The following is a 19,761-nucleotide window of genomic DNA, read 5'->3' as shown; positions in this document are numbered from 1 at the left end:
CGGTCAAGGCACATATCAGAAAGCAATCAATGAACAAATAAGATGTCGCAACGAAAAACTGATGATTGATGCTTCTCATCTCTCTCTGTTCCTGTCTGTCTATCCCTATCTATCCCTCTCTCTGACTTTCTCTCTGTCTCTGTAAAAAAAGAAAAGAATCTAAATATTCATCAGTAGGTAAAAAGAAGATTGTTAATGTTAAAGGAATTATGAAATGGTTGAACAATGAAATGTTGTATGTATTGACAAGGAAAGATGTTTATTGTTAGTGTTGGATCTAAATACAAGAATTTGTATTATTTGATGACATTTATAATCCTAGACACTTAAAAAATTTATTGATTGATTTTAGAGAGACAAAGTGAGAGTGAGACAGAAACATCAACCTGTTCCTGTATGTGCCCTGATCGGGGACCAAATCTGGTACTCAGCAAACTTTGAGTACCAGAGCAATGCTCTAACCAACTGAGCCCTCCAGCCAGGGCTACAATCCTAGACAGTTTGCTAATAATTTGCCGGTGTACAGGTGATGGGATCTGTACTTACTCTGTTCAAGTTAACATTTTGTCCGCTGAGCAAGAACTCTAAGGTGTTAAAGGTGCTTTGGTTAAACTTCAGAGGCTGCTCCATTCTGCCAGTACCTGACTTCTCTGATCAGAATATCTGCCTTTGATTTTTCTGTTAACACAAGGGACCTGCAAAATGTAATGGTGAGGTCAGCATAGGGATTTGTGGGGGGAAACTAAGGTCAATGGTGCAGTGAGACAAGCCCTTGAAGATTGAGACCAACACAGGTTACAGCTGGGTGAGCTGGAGCAGAGCCAGTCAGCAGACTTTGGACTTGTTATTAGGGCAGAAAAACCTGAATCAACGGGGCATGTTTGGTCCATGAGGAAGGGCACTAAGTAGCCTTGGTTGGAATGCCTTTTATTTAATATCCTTCGGGACTTCTCCGTTTCCTGATAAAATCTGAAGAAGAGGAGGCTGCTTATTATCTGAGGCTCCCTTTGTCAGGGGGATGGGATGGCTACATGTGAACCTCACCACTTGGGGGACATCCAAAATGAGAAACTGCCAAGACTGTTAGGTCAGTGGGGAAGGAGGAAGCACTAGTCTACATGTCTTCGAAAGGAATATTTGATTCATGCTGATTGCTCCATTGGATGTAAGCTCCCAGCATAGGGCCTATATCAGTGTTAGTTCATCAACGATTCCTCAGCACAGGGTCTGCCTTAAAAGGGACTCAGTAATGATCTGTAGAATGAATGAATGGCAAAACATCAATCCCTGAGTCAGGCCATTGTGCTGTCATTATCCCAAGCCCCCTGCCCTTCCCACTCCAATGCCTCACCCAGTATTGTCAGAGGAACAGAGTGGATATCATTTGCAAAGAAAGAAATGGAGCAAACCCATCCCCACAGATGTGGCTGACAGCTGGTGGGAGGGCAGGGCCCAGTCACCCCTATCACTTGGGCTCAGACCTGGCACTCAGGGCCAGGGCTGTGTGAATTAGGCCTAAGTTCCACAAGACCTTTTGTCTCACACCCACCAATTTTCCTTAAAGGGAATCGAAAGGAAATTGTACAATGCCATTGCCCTTCTTAGAAGTTTTCAAATCCATTCAGAGGTCCAAGAGAATCCCTGCAGGGGAGACCTTCCTAGGACATTAGGTGAAGCAATAGAAGAAATCCCACAAAAGACTATCCTGAAAGGGAGGGATGCTGCTCCCATGGTTTTAAGATCATCGAGGGATGCTTTTCCTCAATCAACTTAAAATCTTCTTTAATGCCTGACAGTTGGATTCTAGAATCTAGATGAATGGTAAATGCAATAAATGTGGTCAGTAGGCAATATCTCAATGGCCTCAGTAGTCCCTGCAATATTAGTCTGCCTTTGGATTAATTGTCATTTAATCAAGGACATGTCTATTTTCAAGGGAGAAATTCTGGAGATGGCTGGTTCTATCAACACTGGTGTTACCTTAATTTTAACACAACCGTATGAGGTTATTTTAATTATCCACACTTATAGTGAGTGAAACTGAGGCTTCAAGAGGGTAAGTTGTTGGCCCAAACTTTATCCCTACAAAGCATGAGATTGAATACATACATTTCAAAGCCAGCACAATTGGGTGGTAAAAGCATGAAGTCAAGGTACAAAAATCGTATCTCTTGGTTTGTCATTTTCCCACTGACTGTTTAAATGCACACACGGTAATATCATAGAAAAAAAGTTAAATGGAAACTTTCAGTATTCTGTAAGTTTGGTAGTCATGTTTAATTGTAGCAAAACATAATTGTTTTTTAGTGCTCTCTTCTACCTGAATCAAAATAAATGGGAAAAAGCATACATTATCTTTACTGCTTCTGCAATCCAAAAGGAAAACCAAAAACATGAAACAGAAATGACAGTTCACAGTTCAGAAAAGCCCTCATTTGTGGGTAGAGCACAGAGCACATTCTTAGCAGCTGTGGCTGATGCAATGCTGTAAGAATACTCCAGCTCCTGAAACCCTCCTAGGCACACCCAGGAGGGAGCTCGTCCACTGTAAGGAAGTAACTCAGCGCTAACCAGGCAGCTCCCTGATCTTTTTAGCCATTAGTTTTGAAGAACACACTGTAATACCCTATAGGCTGAACCTGTGTATAAGCCAACTTGCTTCCTGAATAAAGTGGATCTGCATCACTGAACCTGGTCCCTGGAGTTGGGTCTCTGTGTCACCATTGTCCTCACCCCCCGGGTGGGCCTTGTCCACATTCTGGCACCTGAACAGGGACCCAACCAACATCCAAGGGACGGGTGAGTGACCCTCTGAAATGGGAAACCTTCTCCCTCACTCCCGAGCCCCGCAGGCTCGAGCCCTCTATGCCCTATTGCAGAGTAGGTGAGTTAAAGTTAGTGAAAAGGATCTTTGTACCTACTGGGAAATCCTCTCAGGTTTCAACCCTTGGCTCCAGGAGGCGCCTCTTTGGGACCCTGATACTTGGGCCTGAGCTTTCCGGCACATCCGTTCGGCCAAAGTACATGAAAGACAAACCTTCCTTCTTGCCCTCATTTCTGCCCTGCTAGCGATACATGCCTGCCAGATGGGTGCTCCTGCTGGGGACCCTCCACTGGTGCCAAAAATATTACAGGCTACCCACCTCTCTGGGGAGCCCCTACCTTCCTATTTACCCCCCTCCACTGAGGAGGAAAGTAGTTTAGCCTCCGAGTTTGACAAAATTGCAGCTGAGCATGCAGAAATAAAACCAACCGAATTGCTAACTGCGCCATCAGCTCTGCCACCTGAGAAAGTGGAAGCCGCTACTTCTGCAGTCCCTGTTGGGGCTCAAGGCCCCACCCCAATTCCTCAGACTATAAACCTAACCCATGTTCCCACTGTAGACCCATGGGCCAGCCTATACACCCCCATGTGTCTTTTTTCTTTTCCCCTCTTGTTTGTCTATTTTTCTATATTTCTCTCTCTCTCTCTCTCCCTCCCCTCTCTCTGAAATGACGCTGGAAGGACACAACCATGGCATAGTGGCAGGGATCACACCCTCTTCTAATGCAAGGGAGAGGTTATGCTTGTGTTTTTCAGCCAATTTGGATCCCAGGAACCCCCCAACCTGCTTGACAGAGTTTCTTGGGCACCCACTAAGTGGTTCAGTCTTCACCCATCCAAAGCCACAGCCCTGGCCTCCTCCACTCCAACTATGCCTGAGGGGAGGAGGTCCTCTGTGCTTCAGAAGAAGACCTCGTGGCTGGCATGCATGCCCCATCACCTGGGGGGATGTGGAGGCTTTGGCGGAGTGGGCCCAGAGAATGACCCCTGATGGGCCCCCAGGCCCTGGTGTTCTGTTCCTGCTTGTGTGTGCTATAGTGACTGCTGACTCCCAGACGCAGGTGGACCCCACCTGGGCATTGCCCTGCCTGTAGAGACAACAGCAGTAAGCTATCATTCATCAAGTCCAATTGGCCCTAATTAAAAGAGAAGGGGAAAATGTGGGTGGAGTGCAGAGCGCATTCCTAGCAGCTGTGGCTGATGCAATGCTGTGAGAATACTCCACACCTGAAACCCTCCTAGGCACACCCAGGAGGGAGCTCACCTGCTATAAGGAAGTGACTCAGCGCCAACCAGGCAGCTCCCTGATCTTTTTAGCCATTAGTTTTAAAGAACATGCTGTAACACCCTATAGGCTGAACTTGTGTATATAAGCTAGCTTACTTCCTGAATAAAGCGGATGTGTCACTGAACCTGGTCCCTGGAGTTGGATCTCTGCGTCTCCATCATCCTCACCCCCAGCAGGCCTTGTCCACACTCATTTCCTCCCCTTTCATCAATTGGGCAAAATGACCAAACTATCCTTGCCGAGGTGCCAACTCCCCACTGTGTGAAAACTTACAGAAAGGTTTTGTTGCCTGTTGGGTGCAATGCTGAGGTCCTCAGAGTGCTCAACAGCGGGGAATGCAAGACTATTACCCCATGTGATTCTGTTGTGCTGGTACTCTTGGAAATGACCATATGAGACACTTGGTTGAGTCTTTACCCCATGTTACCATTTTTCCACAACTCTTTCTCTTTCTCCTGAATTTTGCTGGAAGTCTTTTTTGGTGAAGAGTCAGACATTTGTTATCAACCTGTGGGACTATAGCACTGTTATGAGACATCCTAGAATAGCCAATGACTTGAATCAATCCTCCCTCTCTCTCCTTTTTTTAAAAAAGATTTTATTTATTGATTTTATAGAGAGGAGAGAGAGAGAGAGAGAAAGGCATAGGGGAGGAGTGGGAAGCATCAACTTGTAGATGCTTCTAAAATGTGCCCTGACCAGGCAAGTCCAGGGTTTTGACTATCCATTCCACCACCATGGGTCAGGCCCCTTCTCTCTTCTTTGTTGAGAATCATGTATCAGAAATTTCACCATATTAAAATGTGCAATTCAGTGGTTTTCAGTACATTCACAGAACATGGAATAAAGGTTGCCAGTGGCTGGGGGCAGGAAGGAATGGAGAGTTATCCTTTAAGGGGTACAAAGTTTCAGTTTTGGAAAATGAGAAGAAATCTGGAGACTGATAGTGGTGATGGGTACAAAAAAAAATGCGAGTGTAATTGACACTGAACTGTACACTTAAAATGGTTAAATGGTAAATTTTATGTTGTGTATTTCAACACAATTTATATAACAATACTACTAAAAGAGTGAAAAGCCAACCAACAGAGTGGGGGGGAAATTGCAATCATATATCTCATAAATATAAAACATCCAGAATATATAAAGAACTCTTACAACTCAACAATAAAAGGACAAATAACACAATTTACAAATAGATTATTTGAATAGATATTTCTCCAAACGACTTATACACATAGCCAATAAACACATGAAAAGGTATGCAACATCATCATTCATTAGGAAAATGCAAATCAAATCCACAATGAGATGTCACTGTTGTAAAGTAGTGTACCTTAATTCTATGGGTTATGTAGAGACACCAAGGCAGGATACAGAAGAATTTTTAAGAGGAGATTTATTAATAAGCCAGCTGCATATGACTTACATGGGGTATAGCTGACCCAAATTGTGCAGCCTTGAATATAGCTCTGAAGCTAGTTATATACACTTGATCACAAACAGGTTAGGGGAAAAGGAGGGGCCTTGCATGATGTCAGAGAATAAGCGTTTTTAAATTGCCTAAGGAGAAAGAAAGGGGAGAGGAAAGGGCTACTTAAATCTTTCTTCCTTCTCCCTCACCTGGCTAGCTGTTTACCTTCTTCCTCACAGGTGTGGGGAAGAGAGGGGGTCCCAGTCTCCTTCCTCCTTCCATTCAAAACCTAGTACAAAAATGTCTCTATTTACAATATAATAGCCCTTTCTAAGCATGAATGTGATCGGCCATCTTGAGCTGGTGTAAATCACACACAAGTATAAAAATCATATTTACAAAATCTCTCTGAATGCTTGGCCTAAATCATAAAATGCCTTTTAAATCTCTTATCTCAGTACATAGTACGTCCTTGTAAGCCAGGAAGCTCCCACTTTCTTCTCCCTCCATTCTCCTCAGAAAGGAGGGAGCAAGAAACCTGACCCTTCCTTCTAAAATATTAATATTAATTTTTGCAATTCTTTGGTACCTTATCACATCACTTCTACCTATTAGCACAAGCACAATTTTTAAATGGACAATAAGATGCATTAGTGAGGATGTGCAGAAATCACAACTCTTGTAATGTGCTGACAAATGGTGTAGCCGTGTGGAAACCGTTCTGCTTTTTCCTCCCAAAGTGCTACATACCAATTCCTTTGGGCATATGTTTATGCCCAAAGAAATAAAAACATTCCTTCATGCAAAAAACTTGTACACAGATGTTCATAGTAGTCAAAATATTATTTATATTAGCCAAAATAGTGGAAGCAAAACAAATGTCCATTAATTAATGAATGAGTAAGAAATGGTGATTCATGCATTGAAATATTACTCAGAAATAAAAAGAAACAAAGTACTGGTATGTGCTATGATATGAATAAAGCCTGAGGACATTATGCAAAGTGACAGAAACCAGACAGAAACAGTCACATATTTTATGATTGCATTTATATGAAATATCAGAATAGATTAATCTAGTGGTAGTCAACCTGGTCCCTACAGCCCACTAGTGGGCGTTCCAGCTTTCATGGTGGGCGGTAGCGGAGCAACCAAAGTATAAATAAAAAGATAGATTTAACTATAGTAAGTTGTTTTATAAAGATTTATTCTGCCAAACTTAGCGAAAATCTGACATAAAGTACTTGGTAAGTTATTATTATTATATGCTTTAACTTGCTGTAACTCTGCTTTATAAATTTTATAAAGTAAAGTTACTTCCCTACTTTATAAATCACCATTACTGTGGAACCAGTGGGCGGTTAGAATTTTTACTACTAACAGAGATACAAAAGTGGGTGGTAGGTATAAAAAGGTTGACTACCCCTGGATTAATCCATAAAGAAAGAAAGTGGGTTATGGGAATGGAGGCAGGAGAGAATTGGGACTAACTGGGACAAATGAGTACGAGGTTTCTTTGGAGGACAAAAGCTTTGTCTCCTACCTATGGATATGTTCTGTACTTAGTGCTGATGGTTGCATAAAATACTGAAAAAAAAACTCCACTAAAATATTTGTTTAAAATGGTGAATTTAATGTGATGTAAAGTATATGTCAATAACAATAATTTTATATCTCTATATATGTAAGAAGCATGGTAAAAGTAAAAATCAGTCTCTATTATGGCAGATGGTCAACAAAGGAAAGCCCTTTGTGCTGTTAAGAAAGGGCGCTTGCATGTATATGTGCCAGAAGTGTGTGCCAGAGGAAGGCATTTCCATCCGTGGCATAGTACCTGGTACTATGGAAATTATAGCAATATTAGAAGGATTTCTGTGATGATGATGATGATACTAGTAGCTAAATAACACTCAGGTGCTGGGCACTATTCTGAGCACGTTACACACGGTTCTTCATTTACTCTCCACAACAACCCTACGACCACAGTTCTCAGACTTGAGGGTACATCAGGACCACTGGAAGGCTCATGGGAAGAGATTGCTGACCTGTATCCACAGAGTGTCTGGGATAGCGTTCCTGAACTGGCTTTTCTAACAAGTTCCCAAGAGTTGCTGGTGCTACTGGGGGGCCCACTTTGAGAACCACACCCCTAGGAAATGGGTACTCCTGTATGCCCATTTTACAGATCAGGATGGTCCTAGCTGTGGGGCCTTAAAAAAAAACACACGAGGGTGGTGCCAGGTTCCTCTCTCCAGTGAAGAAGTAACTTACACGTGCTTTAGGCCAACAGGGCTTACTTGGAAAGCAGGACTCTGGGTGCTAGAGGGCACCAGGAGGGATGAAATGTGAGCACTGAGACCATCCTGAGATAAAGCACCAAAGCTCCACAAGGCCAGGCTCTCGACTTCGATGCCTGTGTCCTGGCGTCATGCTGAAAGGAGGAAGACAGGTGAGCCACACAGAAGGCACGCTGCCGCCACAGGGCAGGGCCTCCTCGTCTCCCCACCCCCCTCCCACCATCACCGGCTTCCAGGAGGGCGGTTAGCACCTGCTTGATCATTTCTCAGAGACAAAGACTGCAGCATTTTACCTGTGATCACTTAAGGTCACACTGCAAGCCTCCTTCCAGTGGTTTTGCCTCAATGACTATCTCAGGTATAAAAAATGAGGTTCACTCGTCCACCAATCCTAAAGACACATATAAACATTCTTTTAAAAAATATGAGAACACACAAAGGAAATAGAACTATATCAACAAGCATCCCCATTCCCTACCTGTTCACCTCAAAAACTAAAACCAGGAAATCTTCTCAATATAAACTTTGAAATTTTACTGTTTCTACTCTGGTGAATTTTGTTTCTTTTTCCCCTCATGTTCTTTGTGTCCCCATAACCCCCAGTGGTGCTGCCTCCCTATCCTGGTTTCATTGTCCTCACAGAAGACCTGTGGCTGTGGGTCAAACACATCTACATGTTATCCTCAAACCCATAGGCTCCACTTCCACTTTTGAGAGTGACCCACCCTCTGAATATGGAATCTGATCTGTCTTCTGGGTCCCTGCCAACACGGCCAGATGAAATAGCATGTGAGAGCCCAGTATAGGACACAGTTCTGATCCAAGGAAGCAACAACTATTACCTGAAAGGACTTCATTACTAACAGCATCCTGGGCCCGGATGGTGGCCTCCACTCTGGGAGGAGAAGACAAGAGGACAGCAGAACGCACAGGTCAGATTCGCAGAAGAGATGGTCCGGCCTCCAAAGGAGAATTTGTGGATTATAGACTTAGGGGTGGGGGTGAGGAATGTGGGGGAAGTGCCACAGGTCGGCTCCCTCTCCCTTGTTACCTACTGCTCCAAGATGCTTGCCTTGATTTTAATGGCACAAATCTATAATGTTCTGTGTCCACTGCTATAAAATCAATATTACTGTGGTAAGCTTAGATTTTAAATGGAAAAGCTGAGCCCGAGTAACCATTAAGAAAGGGACATGTAGATGTTTTCTAAAGAATACTGAAAGAACACCATGCAGAGGATAATGAGCACAACTCAGAGCTTAATTAAGTCTTGTTGATTGATTTACTTAATGAATGGGCTGACTGTTCAATCCTACAGAAAAAGTACAATTTTATTTTTGTAAATGAAAAAAGATAAATTGTACAAAGTTTCTGGTTTGTGTTCCTTAAATTCTTAATTAGGTACATTAATATTTAATATGTAAATATATTTTATTCCATTTAAAACACTTCACGAACTGTCATTTAAACCCTGACATTAAAGTAAAAATCATTGACGTAAATGTCACTAATGCAATTTTCTTAAATTAAATCTCAAGAAAAGCACTTTAAGGAAGATATAATCTGTAACTCAAGAGTGGGGAGGTAAAAGCAGTTTCTACTTTCCTCCTGTTATTAAACCACATGTTTCTGTAAATAACTCAGAAAAGTCAGTTATTTTATAAGTGACTTCATACAAACATCAAGATTCCATTATTTTTAATTAAAATTTAGTTATTTATTTATTAACTTTAGTGAGAGAGGAACTGAGAGAGGTAGAGAGACAGGAACATCAAGCTGCTCCTGTATGTACCCTGACCAGGAATCAAACTGGCAACCTCTGTGCTTTGGGATGATGCTCTAACCAATCGAGCTTTCCAGCCAGGGCACATCGAGGCTCTTTTCCATAAAATTATAAATGGTAATAAACCACTTTACAAATGGATAACTTAAAAATAGTAATTCTTGGTTCAATGAATTTAAACAAATTGGAGGGTAGTGTTATATTGAGAAGAGGTGTTAAGTGGCCTTGGGCTCTTGAACACCACCACACTAGATTTATGCATTCACCTACACTTTAAAACTTCCAGAGATGGGTAAAGAATTATGTCCTGTGTTCCTAGTAAGCAAAAGAAATCTAGATGGATACAAGCAAGAATATACTTTCACAGATGTTACATTTTAAATAGGAATTGGAAGTCTGCCAACTGCATTTTATCAAAGGCAGAGCTAAGAATTGGTCATTTGACTAAAATGTGTCCGTTTTAATAATAGTGCTCATCTAAGTTATCTGACAAAGAAATGTACAATAGATAGAAGAGTAAAAATAAGAACAAAGTGAATGACTTCGCCTGACCTGTGATGGCACAGTGGATAAAGCATGTCGATTGCTAGTTCAAAAGCCTGGGCTTGCTGGGTCAAGGCACATATGAGAAACAATCAATGAATCACTAAAATGATGCAAATATGAGTTGATACTTCTCACTCTCCCCTTCCTCTCTCTGTAAAATCAATCAATAAAAATAAATAAATAAAAAGAACAGAATGATTAGCTACCATGTCTTTCTGTAAAATGCTACTTAGTAGATTTTGTATAAACAGTTGATAACAATTTCTTGCCTAAATGGTCTTTTCCTGTGTTTTTCAGGCATTTAGATAGTTCTTGGTGTCCTACATTTGGGACACATTTGGTATGAAAAGAGTCCGTGCTTTCTCCCGTGCATTGTATCACATTCCAGAAATAGAGGGATGCCATTCTTTGGAGCGGCACCTGTAGCACAGTCTCCTGTCAGGCTATTGCCTAAGGTGCAGGCATTCCTGTAGTAGCAGGTTTTCCCCGACCTGTGTAATCTTATCAATCTGTGACCCAAGGGTGAGTGTAAACCATATATTAGAATATGTACTTAGATTTCTTGAATGATTGTGTTGAACTCCATGGTGTATTAAAATTCTTGACATGAGCAGTGATGGCGCAGTGGATAGAGTGTCAACCTGGTCCACTGAGGTTCCAGTTTTGAAACCCTGAGGTTGCTGGCTTGAGCACAGGCTTGCCAGTTTGAGCGTGGGGTCTCTGGCTTGAGTGTGGGATCATAGGCATGATCCTATGGTCTCTGGCTTGAAGCCCAAGGTCACTGGTTTGAGCCCAACGTCACTGGCTTGAACAAGGGGTCATTGGTTCAGCTGAAGGCCTCCCCACCAGTCAAGGCACATATGAGAAGTAATCAATGAACAACGAAATGCTGCAACAACAAGTTGATACTTCTCATTTCTATCCCTTCTTCTCTTTCTCGCAAAAAAAACCCACAAAACTTTTTTAACCTCCAGTCATTTACAATACAACATAATTTTGTAATCATCTAAAAGCTTCAACCTCCAGTTGTGTTTGAGCTTTTGTTTCCTCAAAGGCCTTAAAATAAAAAATTTAATGAATTGAATTTAAAAATTGTATGGCATTGTCAGGACAATTCAAAAGGAAAGGATGGGCAATTTCAATAAATGATGCTGGAAAAATGGGGGCTCCACATTCAAAAGAATACAGTTGGACCCTTACCAGCTTATACCATATACAAACATTAACACAAAATGGACCAAAGATCCAAACATAAAAGTTAAAACTATGAAACTCTAGATGAAAATGCTAAAAAATAACATCATAATATTGAGCCTAGGATAAATTTTTGGTCATGACACACAAAAGAACAGGCAGCCAAAGAAAAAAATAGACAAATCAAACTTCAAAATTAGAAACTTTTGTGCATCAAAGGACACTATCAGCTTAATGAAAAACAACTCATAAAATCCGAGAAAATGCTTGCAAATCATATCAGATTGTAACCCTCCCTGTACAATTCTGGAAGAAATGTAAAGTGGTGCAGCTACTGTGGAAAACACAGAAAACAATCAAACATAGAATTTCCATATTCAGCAAATCTACCTCTGTGTATATACCCTAAAAATTGAAACCAGGAACTCAAACAGTTATGCAACTATGTAAAGCAGCTGTTTTTAAATAGCCCACTTGTCCATCCAGGGATGACTGAAGAAACAAAAGGTGGTACAATCACACAATAGAATACTTTTCACCTTATCACACAATAGACTATTATTATTCACCTTTCAGAAAGGGAAATTCTGACACATGCTACAACATGGATGAACCTTAAAGATGCTATGTTAAGTGAAAACAGCCAGGCACAAAAGGACAAAAATTACATGATTCCACCTGTGGGAGGTGGCTAGAATTGTCAAATTCATAGATTGAAACGATAGAATAGTGGTTGCCAGGGGCTTGAGGGAGAGAAAAATGCAGTTATTGTGTAGTAGTTACCAAGTTTCAGTCTGAGAAGATGAAAAAGTTCTGAAGACGGATGGTGGTGATGGTTGCACAACAATATGAATGGATTTAATGCCACTAACTGTACACTTAAAAATGGTTAAAACACACATTTTTGTGTTATGTATACACATCAAGACAATAAAAAAATAAAAAAGAAACCTATGCGTCTGACAGTGCTTCAGGAAAGTTTATCATTTTAGTCCTAAGTAGGAATTAGTTTACAAGTCCACATGAAACATGACACCATTTTAATCAAAATATTCAAAATATATCAATACATAGAAAATGGTGAAGTAGGAAAGGAAATGAGGTACTGGTAATATTTTTTTCTAGAAATTTTCAAAAATGAATTTTTTTGTACAATGTACAATGTTTCCAGTTTGTGTTCCTTAAAGTCTTAATTATGTACATTACTATTTAATATATCAATATAAATATATTTTTCCTTCATTTAAAACGTTTTCACAAGTTGTCATTTAAATCCTGACATTAAATCTAACTGGAATCTATGTACTCTTATTGATCAATGTCATTCAATTAAATTTAATTTTCTAAATAAAAATTTAAAAAAATCATTGAAGTAAAATTCACTTAAGCAGATTTCTTGAATTAAATCTCAAGAAAAGAATGTTGAAGAAGACATAGTCTGTAACGCAGACAGCGGGGCGGTAAAAGAAGTTTCTACTTTCCTCCTTTTATTAAACTACATTTTTTCTGTAAATAACTCCCTCTGTTGGTTTTGAGAATGGCTTAAGAGGGAAAACGACTCTCTGCCTGGGGCATACAGGAAAGGAGCAGTACGAATGCCAGCCCTCCCTGGACACCCACCTACGTTGTCCCCTTGCCTTGCAGGGATTTGGGCCTCGACCATCACGCCCTGTTCTGGGCATTGTTGTTCCACTCCAGGTTCCGCCCAGCTGCAGCTGCCCGGAAACAGCGAGCTCACATCTGTCTGAGAACTCTTCCTTCTTGCGGCCAGCCCCACAGTTTGCTGCTGAATAAACTAGACTAGATTTACATGCTCGCAGTGTTTCGGAGATTTCAACCCAAACTCTAGGACAGGCAGGGTTACACGGAAAATCCACTCGGGGCGTCCAGTCAATTTTTTCCGGTAAACCACACGTCAAGCGCATGTATTCGGGGTACTGAGTTGCTCCAGGTCCCAGGGAGGCGCGGGCCCCTCCTCAGCGCTGCCCGAGGTCTCCAGTTCGGCGCCCCCAGTGTCCACTCGGATAGGTACCACCCGCCCGGAGCCAAGTTGGGACCCAGCCTCGTTACCCACCAGCAGTTCACGCACCCGAAGACCCCGCCCACAGGCCGGCGCAGCCAATGTCGGCGCGGGGTGGCGGTGGGGGCGGGGCCAGGAGGGCCCCCTCGGAGCTATAGATAGGCAGCCTGGGGGCAGAGCCTGGCCTCGGAAACCCCTGGACCCGCGGAGCTGACAGCGTTTGTGCAGCCGCGCGCTCCGCGGTGAGCTCCGCACCCTGCGCCCCAGTCTGGTCCCGCACGGCCGGACTACCCCGGGAACTAGGGCGGCCGCCAGTTGGGAGTTGAGGATTCGCGGGTCCTAGTACCCAGGTCTGACGGAGCCGACCGCTGGGCTGTCGAGGGCGCCCCCCTGCGGCGCGCCCACATCCTCCGGGAGCGGCGGGCGGGGGCCGGAGCGGGCGGCGCGCCTCGGCCGGTCCGGCCTGCAGCACCCGCGTCGCCTGGCCCCGCTCTGGTTCTCTGATCCCTGGGAGCCTGACCCTGTCTCGGCGTTGGGATGGGGGTCTCGGGGTTGTTTTCTTAGCTTTTCTCAACAGTCTTTGGGAGGGTAAATTGAATGTTGACTCCGCGGTGGCTGTAACGTCTCGGGAGAAAATAGGATGACTTTTTGAAATGATTGCTCTAATCAGAGACTCCTTCTTTTTCTCTTCCTAGGTTTTTGAAACATGAATCCTTTACTCTTGCTGACCGCCCTTTGGTTGGGAATAGCCTCGGCTGCTCCAAAACTTGATCACAGTTTAGGTGCACAATGGAACCTGTGGAAGACAACGCATAAGAAACTATATAATGAGGTTGATAGCATCTGAAACTATCCAGAACCCTCTCCCTCACCCCCGAAAATGGTCCTTGCTGTTGGGAGTTTATAGCAGAGAGCAGCTTCTTGGGGCTGGCTTTTACCAAGGCATAACTTCCTGGCCCCATCACTGACACAGTGTAGGGCATCCATCCTTGCTGTGTGGATGCTGGGGAACAGCTCCCAGAAGTGTAAAGCCACCCCTGACAGTGGTTTGTCTTCCTCTCTGTTTGCAAATCCACCTGGTGAAGGTGAGTTGGTTTAAATAGAAATAAAGAAGATCATAACTTATCTCTTTGCCTCTAGAATGAAGAAGAATGGAGGAGAGCAGTGTGGGAGAAGAATATGAAAATGATTGAACTGCACAATCAGGAACACAGCCAAGGGAAACATAGCTTCACCATGGCAATGAATGCCTTTGGTGACATGGTGAGTGTGGTATGGGAGGCTTCACCTTTTGTGCTTCATTCCCTAGTACTTTACTAGAATAATCTCTTCCTTTACAACAGGGGTAGTCAACCTTTTTATACCTACTGCCCACTTTTGTATCTCTGTTAGTAGTAAAATTTTCTAACAGCCCACCAGTTCCACTGTAATGGTGATTTATAAAGTAGGGAAGTAACTTTACTTTATGAAATTTATAAAGCAGAGTTATAGCAAGTTAAAGCATATAATAACAATTACTTACCAAGTACTTTATGTTGGATTTTCGCTAAGTTTGGCAGAATAAATCTTTATAAAACAACTTACTATAGTTAAATCTATCTTTTATTTATACTTTGGTTGCTCTGCTACCACCCACCATGAAAGCTGGAACGCCCACTAATGGGCGGTAGGGACCAGGTTGACTACCACTGCTTTACAACATTCTCTTTTCTTTTCCTTGAAGACCAATGAAGAATTCAGGCAGGTGATGAACGGTCTTCAATACCAAAAGCACAGGAAGGGGAAAGTGTTCCAGGAACCTCTCTTTGCTGAGATCCCTCGTTTTGTGGATTGGAGAAAGAAAGGCTATGTAACTCCTGTGAAGGATCAGGTATGACAGAACTCAGCAGGTCTCTCTCCAAGACTAAAGCCATAAAGCAGTAGCTCTGTGTGAATTGGTAGACCATGGAACAATGTGCAGTTTGTTGCTGATTTTTTTTTAAGAGTTTCCAGATATATTGGCTATTGTCAAAGTCTTCTATTTGTTTTGCAGACTAAGCACTTTTGAATTTTTCAGGGTCAGTGTGGTTCTTGTTGGGCTTTTAGTGCAACTGGTGCCCTTGAAGGACAGATGTTCCGGAAAACTGGCAACCTTGTTTCCCTGAGTGAGCAGAACCTGGTGGACTGCTCTCAGCCTCAAGGCAATGACGGCTGCAATGGTGGCCTAATGGATAATGCCTTCCAGTATGTTGAGGACAATGGAGGCCTGGACTCAGAGAAATCTTATCCCTATCATGCAAAGGTAAAAGGTGCTTGTTATCTTATCATTCTGGCTCTGCTTTTGAACACTTAAAACAGATACATATTGATATCATATTTAGAGTTCACATTTAGACTGTAGAATCTATATCTGCAAAGGATCATAACTGTACAATTCTCTTGTTTAGATGGTTAACACAGAGCAATTTCTGCTTCTACGTTACATGGAAATTTACATACCATTCTATATATAGTACATATTTTTTCAAAGGAAAAAATTTCTTATGGACAGGTAGACCCAAGGAGTACTGCATTGAGTAGACACACCAGCTAGTTCTTCCGTTTCAAAGCAACCAGCAGCACTTCACTTCTTGGGATGCTTTATAAAAAACTTGACTCAGATATCCTTAAACTGAAAACTGTCTTGAACTCATGTTCCCGAGAAGGTAGGTTATAATCAAGTCTCTCCCCTTTCACCTTTAAAAGGATGAATCTTGCAAATACAAGTCCGAGTTTTCTGCTGCCAATGACACTGGTTTTGTGGACATCCGTAAGCAGGAAAAGTCCCTCATGAAGGCAGTGGCAAGTGTGGGGCCCATTTCTGTTGCTATAGATGCAAGCCGTGCATCCTTCCAGTTCTATAAAAAAGGTAAGCATTTGTCTTTCTGTGCATTTAGGCAGAAAAATTATAAAACCACCCTGACATACAGCAAGACTGACTGTTCGGTATGTGGAATTCAGTGTAGAATTTCTGGGTGTGTGGATTTAGCATCCTTGTGCTCTCTGAACATAGACTATTTGTGCCAGATGTAATCTATTTGACATTAATTAAACTGTATCACCATGACTTTTAAGTACATTGGAAATGTATCAGATGGCTACAGAATTTGATTGATACAGCTTAATTTACTTTTTAAAACTTGTTAGACCTTTAAAACGTTCAGAGAATTTTACTACTGAAATTAAAACTGGAAAAAACCCTTGGTTCAAGTAATTTTGTGTTCTGTACTGTTCTCTTAGACTGACATCCTAAAAGTAGAATAAGGTTTCAACGAGTGGTCTTTTATGCTTTTTGACCAATTTTTAAAAAAAGTGATTGTGGCTTTGGCCAGATAGCGTTAGAGCATCGTCCCAAAGTGCAGATTCCTGATCAGGACACGTAGAGGAACAGCTCGATGTTTCTCTCTTTTCCTCTCTCTTCCTCTCTTTTCCTCTCTCTCTCTCTCTCTCTCTCTCTCTCCCCCTTCCTCTCTCTCTCTCTCTCTCTCTCTCCCTCCCTCCCTCCCTCCCTCCCTCCCTCCCTTCCTCTCCTCCCTCCCTCGCTGAAATCAATCAATTAAAAAAAAAAGCGATAGTGGCAATTTATATTTCTGTTAGTATTACAGGAGGGCCTGACTCATTAGTTTAGATTTAAAAACAAAATCATATTTTTTAATCTTACCTGGGCCCTGGCCTATTGGCGCAGGGGTAGAGCGTCACCCCAGCGTGTGGAAGTCCCGGGTTTGATTCCTAGTCAGTGCACATAGGAAAAGCGCCCACCTGCTTCTCCACCCTTCCCCCTCGCCTTCCTCTCTATCTCTCTCTTTCTCTCCCACAAACAAGGCTCCATTGGAGCAAAGTTGGCCCAGGCACTGAGGATGGCTCCATGGCCTCCACTTCAGTTGCTTGAATGGCTCCTGTGGCAACAGAGCAACGCTCCAGATGGGCAGAGCATCACCCCCTGTTGAGCATGCTGGGTAGATCCTGGTTGGGCACATGTGGGAGTCTGACTGCCTCCCTGCTTCTAACTTTGGGGAAAACAAAACAAAACAATAAATTTTACCTGGATTTATGTCATCTAATTGAATTTTGAAATGCCTTCCTTACTGTGACTGATAGCTGCATTATTGTCATGTCTTACTTGGAGGTCTTTACCCCAGCATTGACTTTTATTTTCCAAGGCATTTATTATGAGCCAGACTGCAGCAGCAAAGACCTAGATCACGGCGTTCTGGTGGTTGGTTACGGCTCTGAAGGAGCAGAATTGGATAACAATAAATACTGGCTTGTCAAGAACAGGTAAAAAAGGCCAAAAATATTGGAAAGAGAATCCTTTTTGGAATCAGTATTTGAATACAGGTCCTCAAACTTTAGAGCACACAGAGATGAATGTTTGATTATAACATTCAGACAATGTCTCAGCTTGCTAAGGCATTGATAGTTATTGCATTTCTGAGTTTGAAAATGTTCTTAATTCTGAAACACATGTGACCCCCCAAGAGTTTTATTTTTCAAACTCTAATTTTGAAGTTCTGTGAAAGATTTGTGGATAGAAGTTGTGGGCAGGTTTGGACCTCAGCCAAGAACAAGAACAACTGACTCTCCTGATTCTTTCTGAAACTGTCTGGGCCTCAGGTGCACTGTTTCAGCATCAGGTGTTATTGTGAATAAACAGAAATGTGTTTGATTACTTGTATGAAATGGAAAACCCTCTCTTTTCAGCTGGGGTCCAGCTTGGGGCATGGATGGCTACATAAAGATGGCCAAAGACCGGAACAACCACTGTGGTATCGCCACCGCGGCCAGCTATCCTATTGTGTGAGACAGTGACAGAGAGACTCGAAAGAGACAGAATATCCAGAGGAGGAATTCTATCCTAAAACTGACTAGACCTTATTGTGTAGGATAAAACACTTCAGTCACTGAAGATCTAAGCTGTGCTTTGAATTGTGTGACATTTTATACTTCTTTAATTATTGTATAAAGTTTTGTATGATTGACTTGTTTAATAACTTGCGTTTTTGTATTTTAAAAGGATGTATAAAGTTTTATCTTTTAAAAACAATTTCAAAATAGAGGTGGACGTCTCTTTGTTTTGAAAACATTCACTTTTTGTATAGTGAAAAATGTAATTGGGCTCTAAAGACATAACTGAATGTACCAGTGGTTCATGGGAGAATGGCTCTTCTGCTTATAAATATGCAGATCTTCTGTTAGTTGCCCATTGGCTATATCTGACCAAACCCTTTTTATAATGTTTTTTAAATTTTATTGACTTTAGAGAGAAAGGACAAGAGATAGAGAGAAATATTGATTTGTTGTCCCACTTATATATATATATGCATTCATTGATTAATTCTTGTATGTGTCCTGGGGATTGAACTCACAACCTTGGAGTATGGGGATGATGATCTAAGCAACTGAGCTACATGGCCAGGGCCTGACCCAACCCTTGAATGAAACAAAATTTGACAAACGATCCTTAAGGACAAAGGTAAATTATTTTAATAAGGAAAAATTTACATAAAATAAATGATTACACATACATAGGATTTCCAGCCTAGGAAGGGGCCTAGAGTTCATGGTCATTTGACTGAAGATGGTTACAACCCAGCTGAGTTTCAGGACAAATGTCTCAGTGCCAGTTTCTGAAGCATCTTCTCTTAACTGCTCATGAAGACCATGTAGCTACTTTGCAGTTGAGAAAGGACCAGACTTAGTGGATTGTTCCATTCTGTGTGTTTAAAATTCTAATGTTGTATCTCAAGGAAATAGAGGAGGTGAAAGATTTAAGTTAATAGACCCTGTAATTCCTTATGAGGAGTGAAGGGTAGCACAGCTGGGCTCTCTGCCCCCAAAGCCTCCAGCAGCCTCTGGTCGAGTCCTTCTGTCCTGGACTGTGTGCCATGCTGCACCCTCAACGTGGCCTTTTGTCATAGGTCCTTAAATATACAACCTTTTGACCTAAAAAAACAAATGTGTTCAGTGTGTTCTCTGATTGTATTATCAAGCGTCGCCACAGGAAGGTTTGGGTGGCTCCTGAGAGGAATCAGTTTTGTCAGTTTGGACCTATACTGAAACATCTAAGATTGACGTACCTCCCCCCAGACACACACATACACTGTCCCAGCCATCACCGTGTGGAGAGACACTCCCACCCTCAGGTAGGAGCTGGTGCTGTTAGGGAGAGGGAGGTAGCTGGGAACACCAGGAGGCAGAGAAATCTGACATGCACCCAGGGGAGCCAGTCAATTAGCATAAAAGGTGGTGTCTGAGCAGAGACTCGAGGTCAGAATCCCTGAGAAAGGAGAAACCACATTTAGAGAAAGTGGGAATTGAGTGAGCTGACATGTGGGACATGAGGCTGGGTCTAGAAGTGGGCATTTAGGATATACTGG

At 42.3% G+C, this 19,761-nt stretch overlaps 1 protein-coding gene and 1 long non-coding RNA gene across 2 annotated transcripts; one reads left to right on the top strand and one right to left on the bottom strand.

The window, feature by feature from the left end:
• Window positions 1–7,750: 7,750 nt before the first annotated feature.
• LOC136322893 (uncharacterized) lies at window positions 7,751–13,406 on the bottom strand. Its single transcript, XR_010728874.1, has 3 exons — window positions 12,967–13,406; window positions 8,117–8,214; window positions 7,751–7,957 (listed from the first exon to the last, which is right to left on the bottom strand). It is a non-coding gene; the product is annotated as an uncharacterized lncRNA (long non-coding RNA).
• A 113-nt stretch (window positions 13,407–13,519) lies between these two features.
• On the top strand, window positions 13,520–18,428 carry LOC136324490 (procathepsin L-like). Its single transcript, XM_066257434.1, has 8 exons — window positions 13,520–13,608; window positions 14,062–14,198; window positions 14,507–14,629; window positions 15,090–15,236; window positions 15,423–15,647; window positions 16,091–16,253; window positions 17,545–17,662; window positions 18,086–18,428. Exons 2-8 carry the CDS (start codon window positions 14,073–14,075, stop codon window positions 18,183–18,185), a joined length of 1,002 nt encoding a protein of 333 aa, XP_066113531.1. The 5' UTR covers window positions 13,520–13,608; window positions 14,062–14,072; the 3' UTR covers window positions 18,186–18,428.
• The last annotated feature ends 1,333 nt before the right edge of the window (window positions 18,429–19,761 follow it).

This window comes from Saccopteryx bilineata, chromosome 2 (assembly GCF_036850765.1).
Source record: "Saccopteryx bilineata isolate mSacBil1 chromosome 2, mSacBil1_pri_phased_curated, whole genome shotgun sequence".
NCBI classification, from domain to species: Eukaryota; Metazoa; Chordata; class Mammalia; order Chiroptera; family Emballonuridae; genus Saccopteryx; species Saccopteryx bilineata.
Note: the sequence above shows the minus strand (reverse complement) of the source record. Positions and strands in the feature narration are given on the sequence as shown.

Coding starts and splice junctions, on each gene's coding strand:
- LOC136324490 (XM_066257434.1), top strand. CDS start 14,073: ATGAATCCTTTACTCTTGCTGACCGCCCTTTGGTTGGGAATAGCCTCG. Junction 14,199..14,506: donor ATAAGAAACTATATAATGAG/GTTGATAGCATC, acceptor CTTTGCCTCTAG/AATGAAGAAGAATGGAGGAG. Junction 17,663..18,085: donor TACTGGCTTGTCAAGAACAG/GTAAAAAAGGCC, acceptor CTCTCTTTTCAG/CTGGGGTCCAGCTTGGGGCA.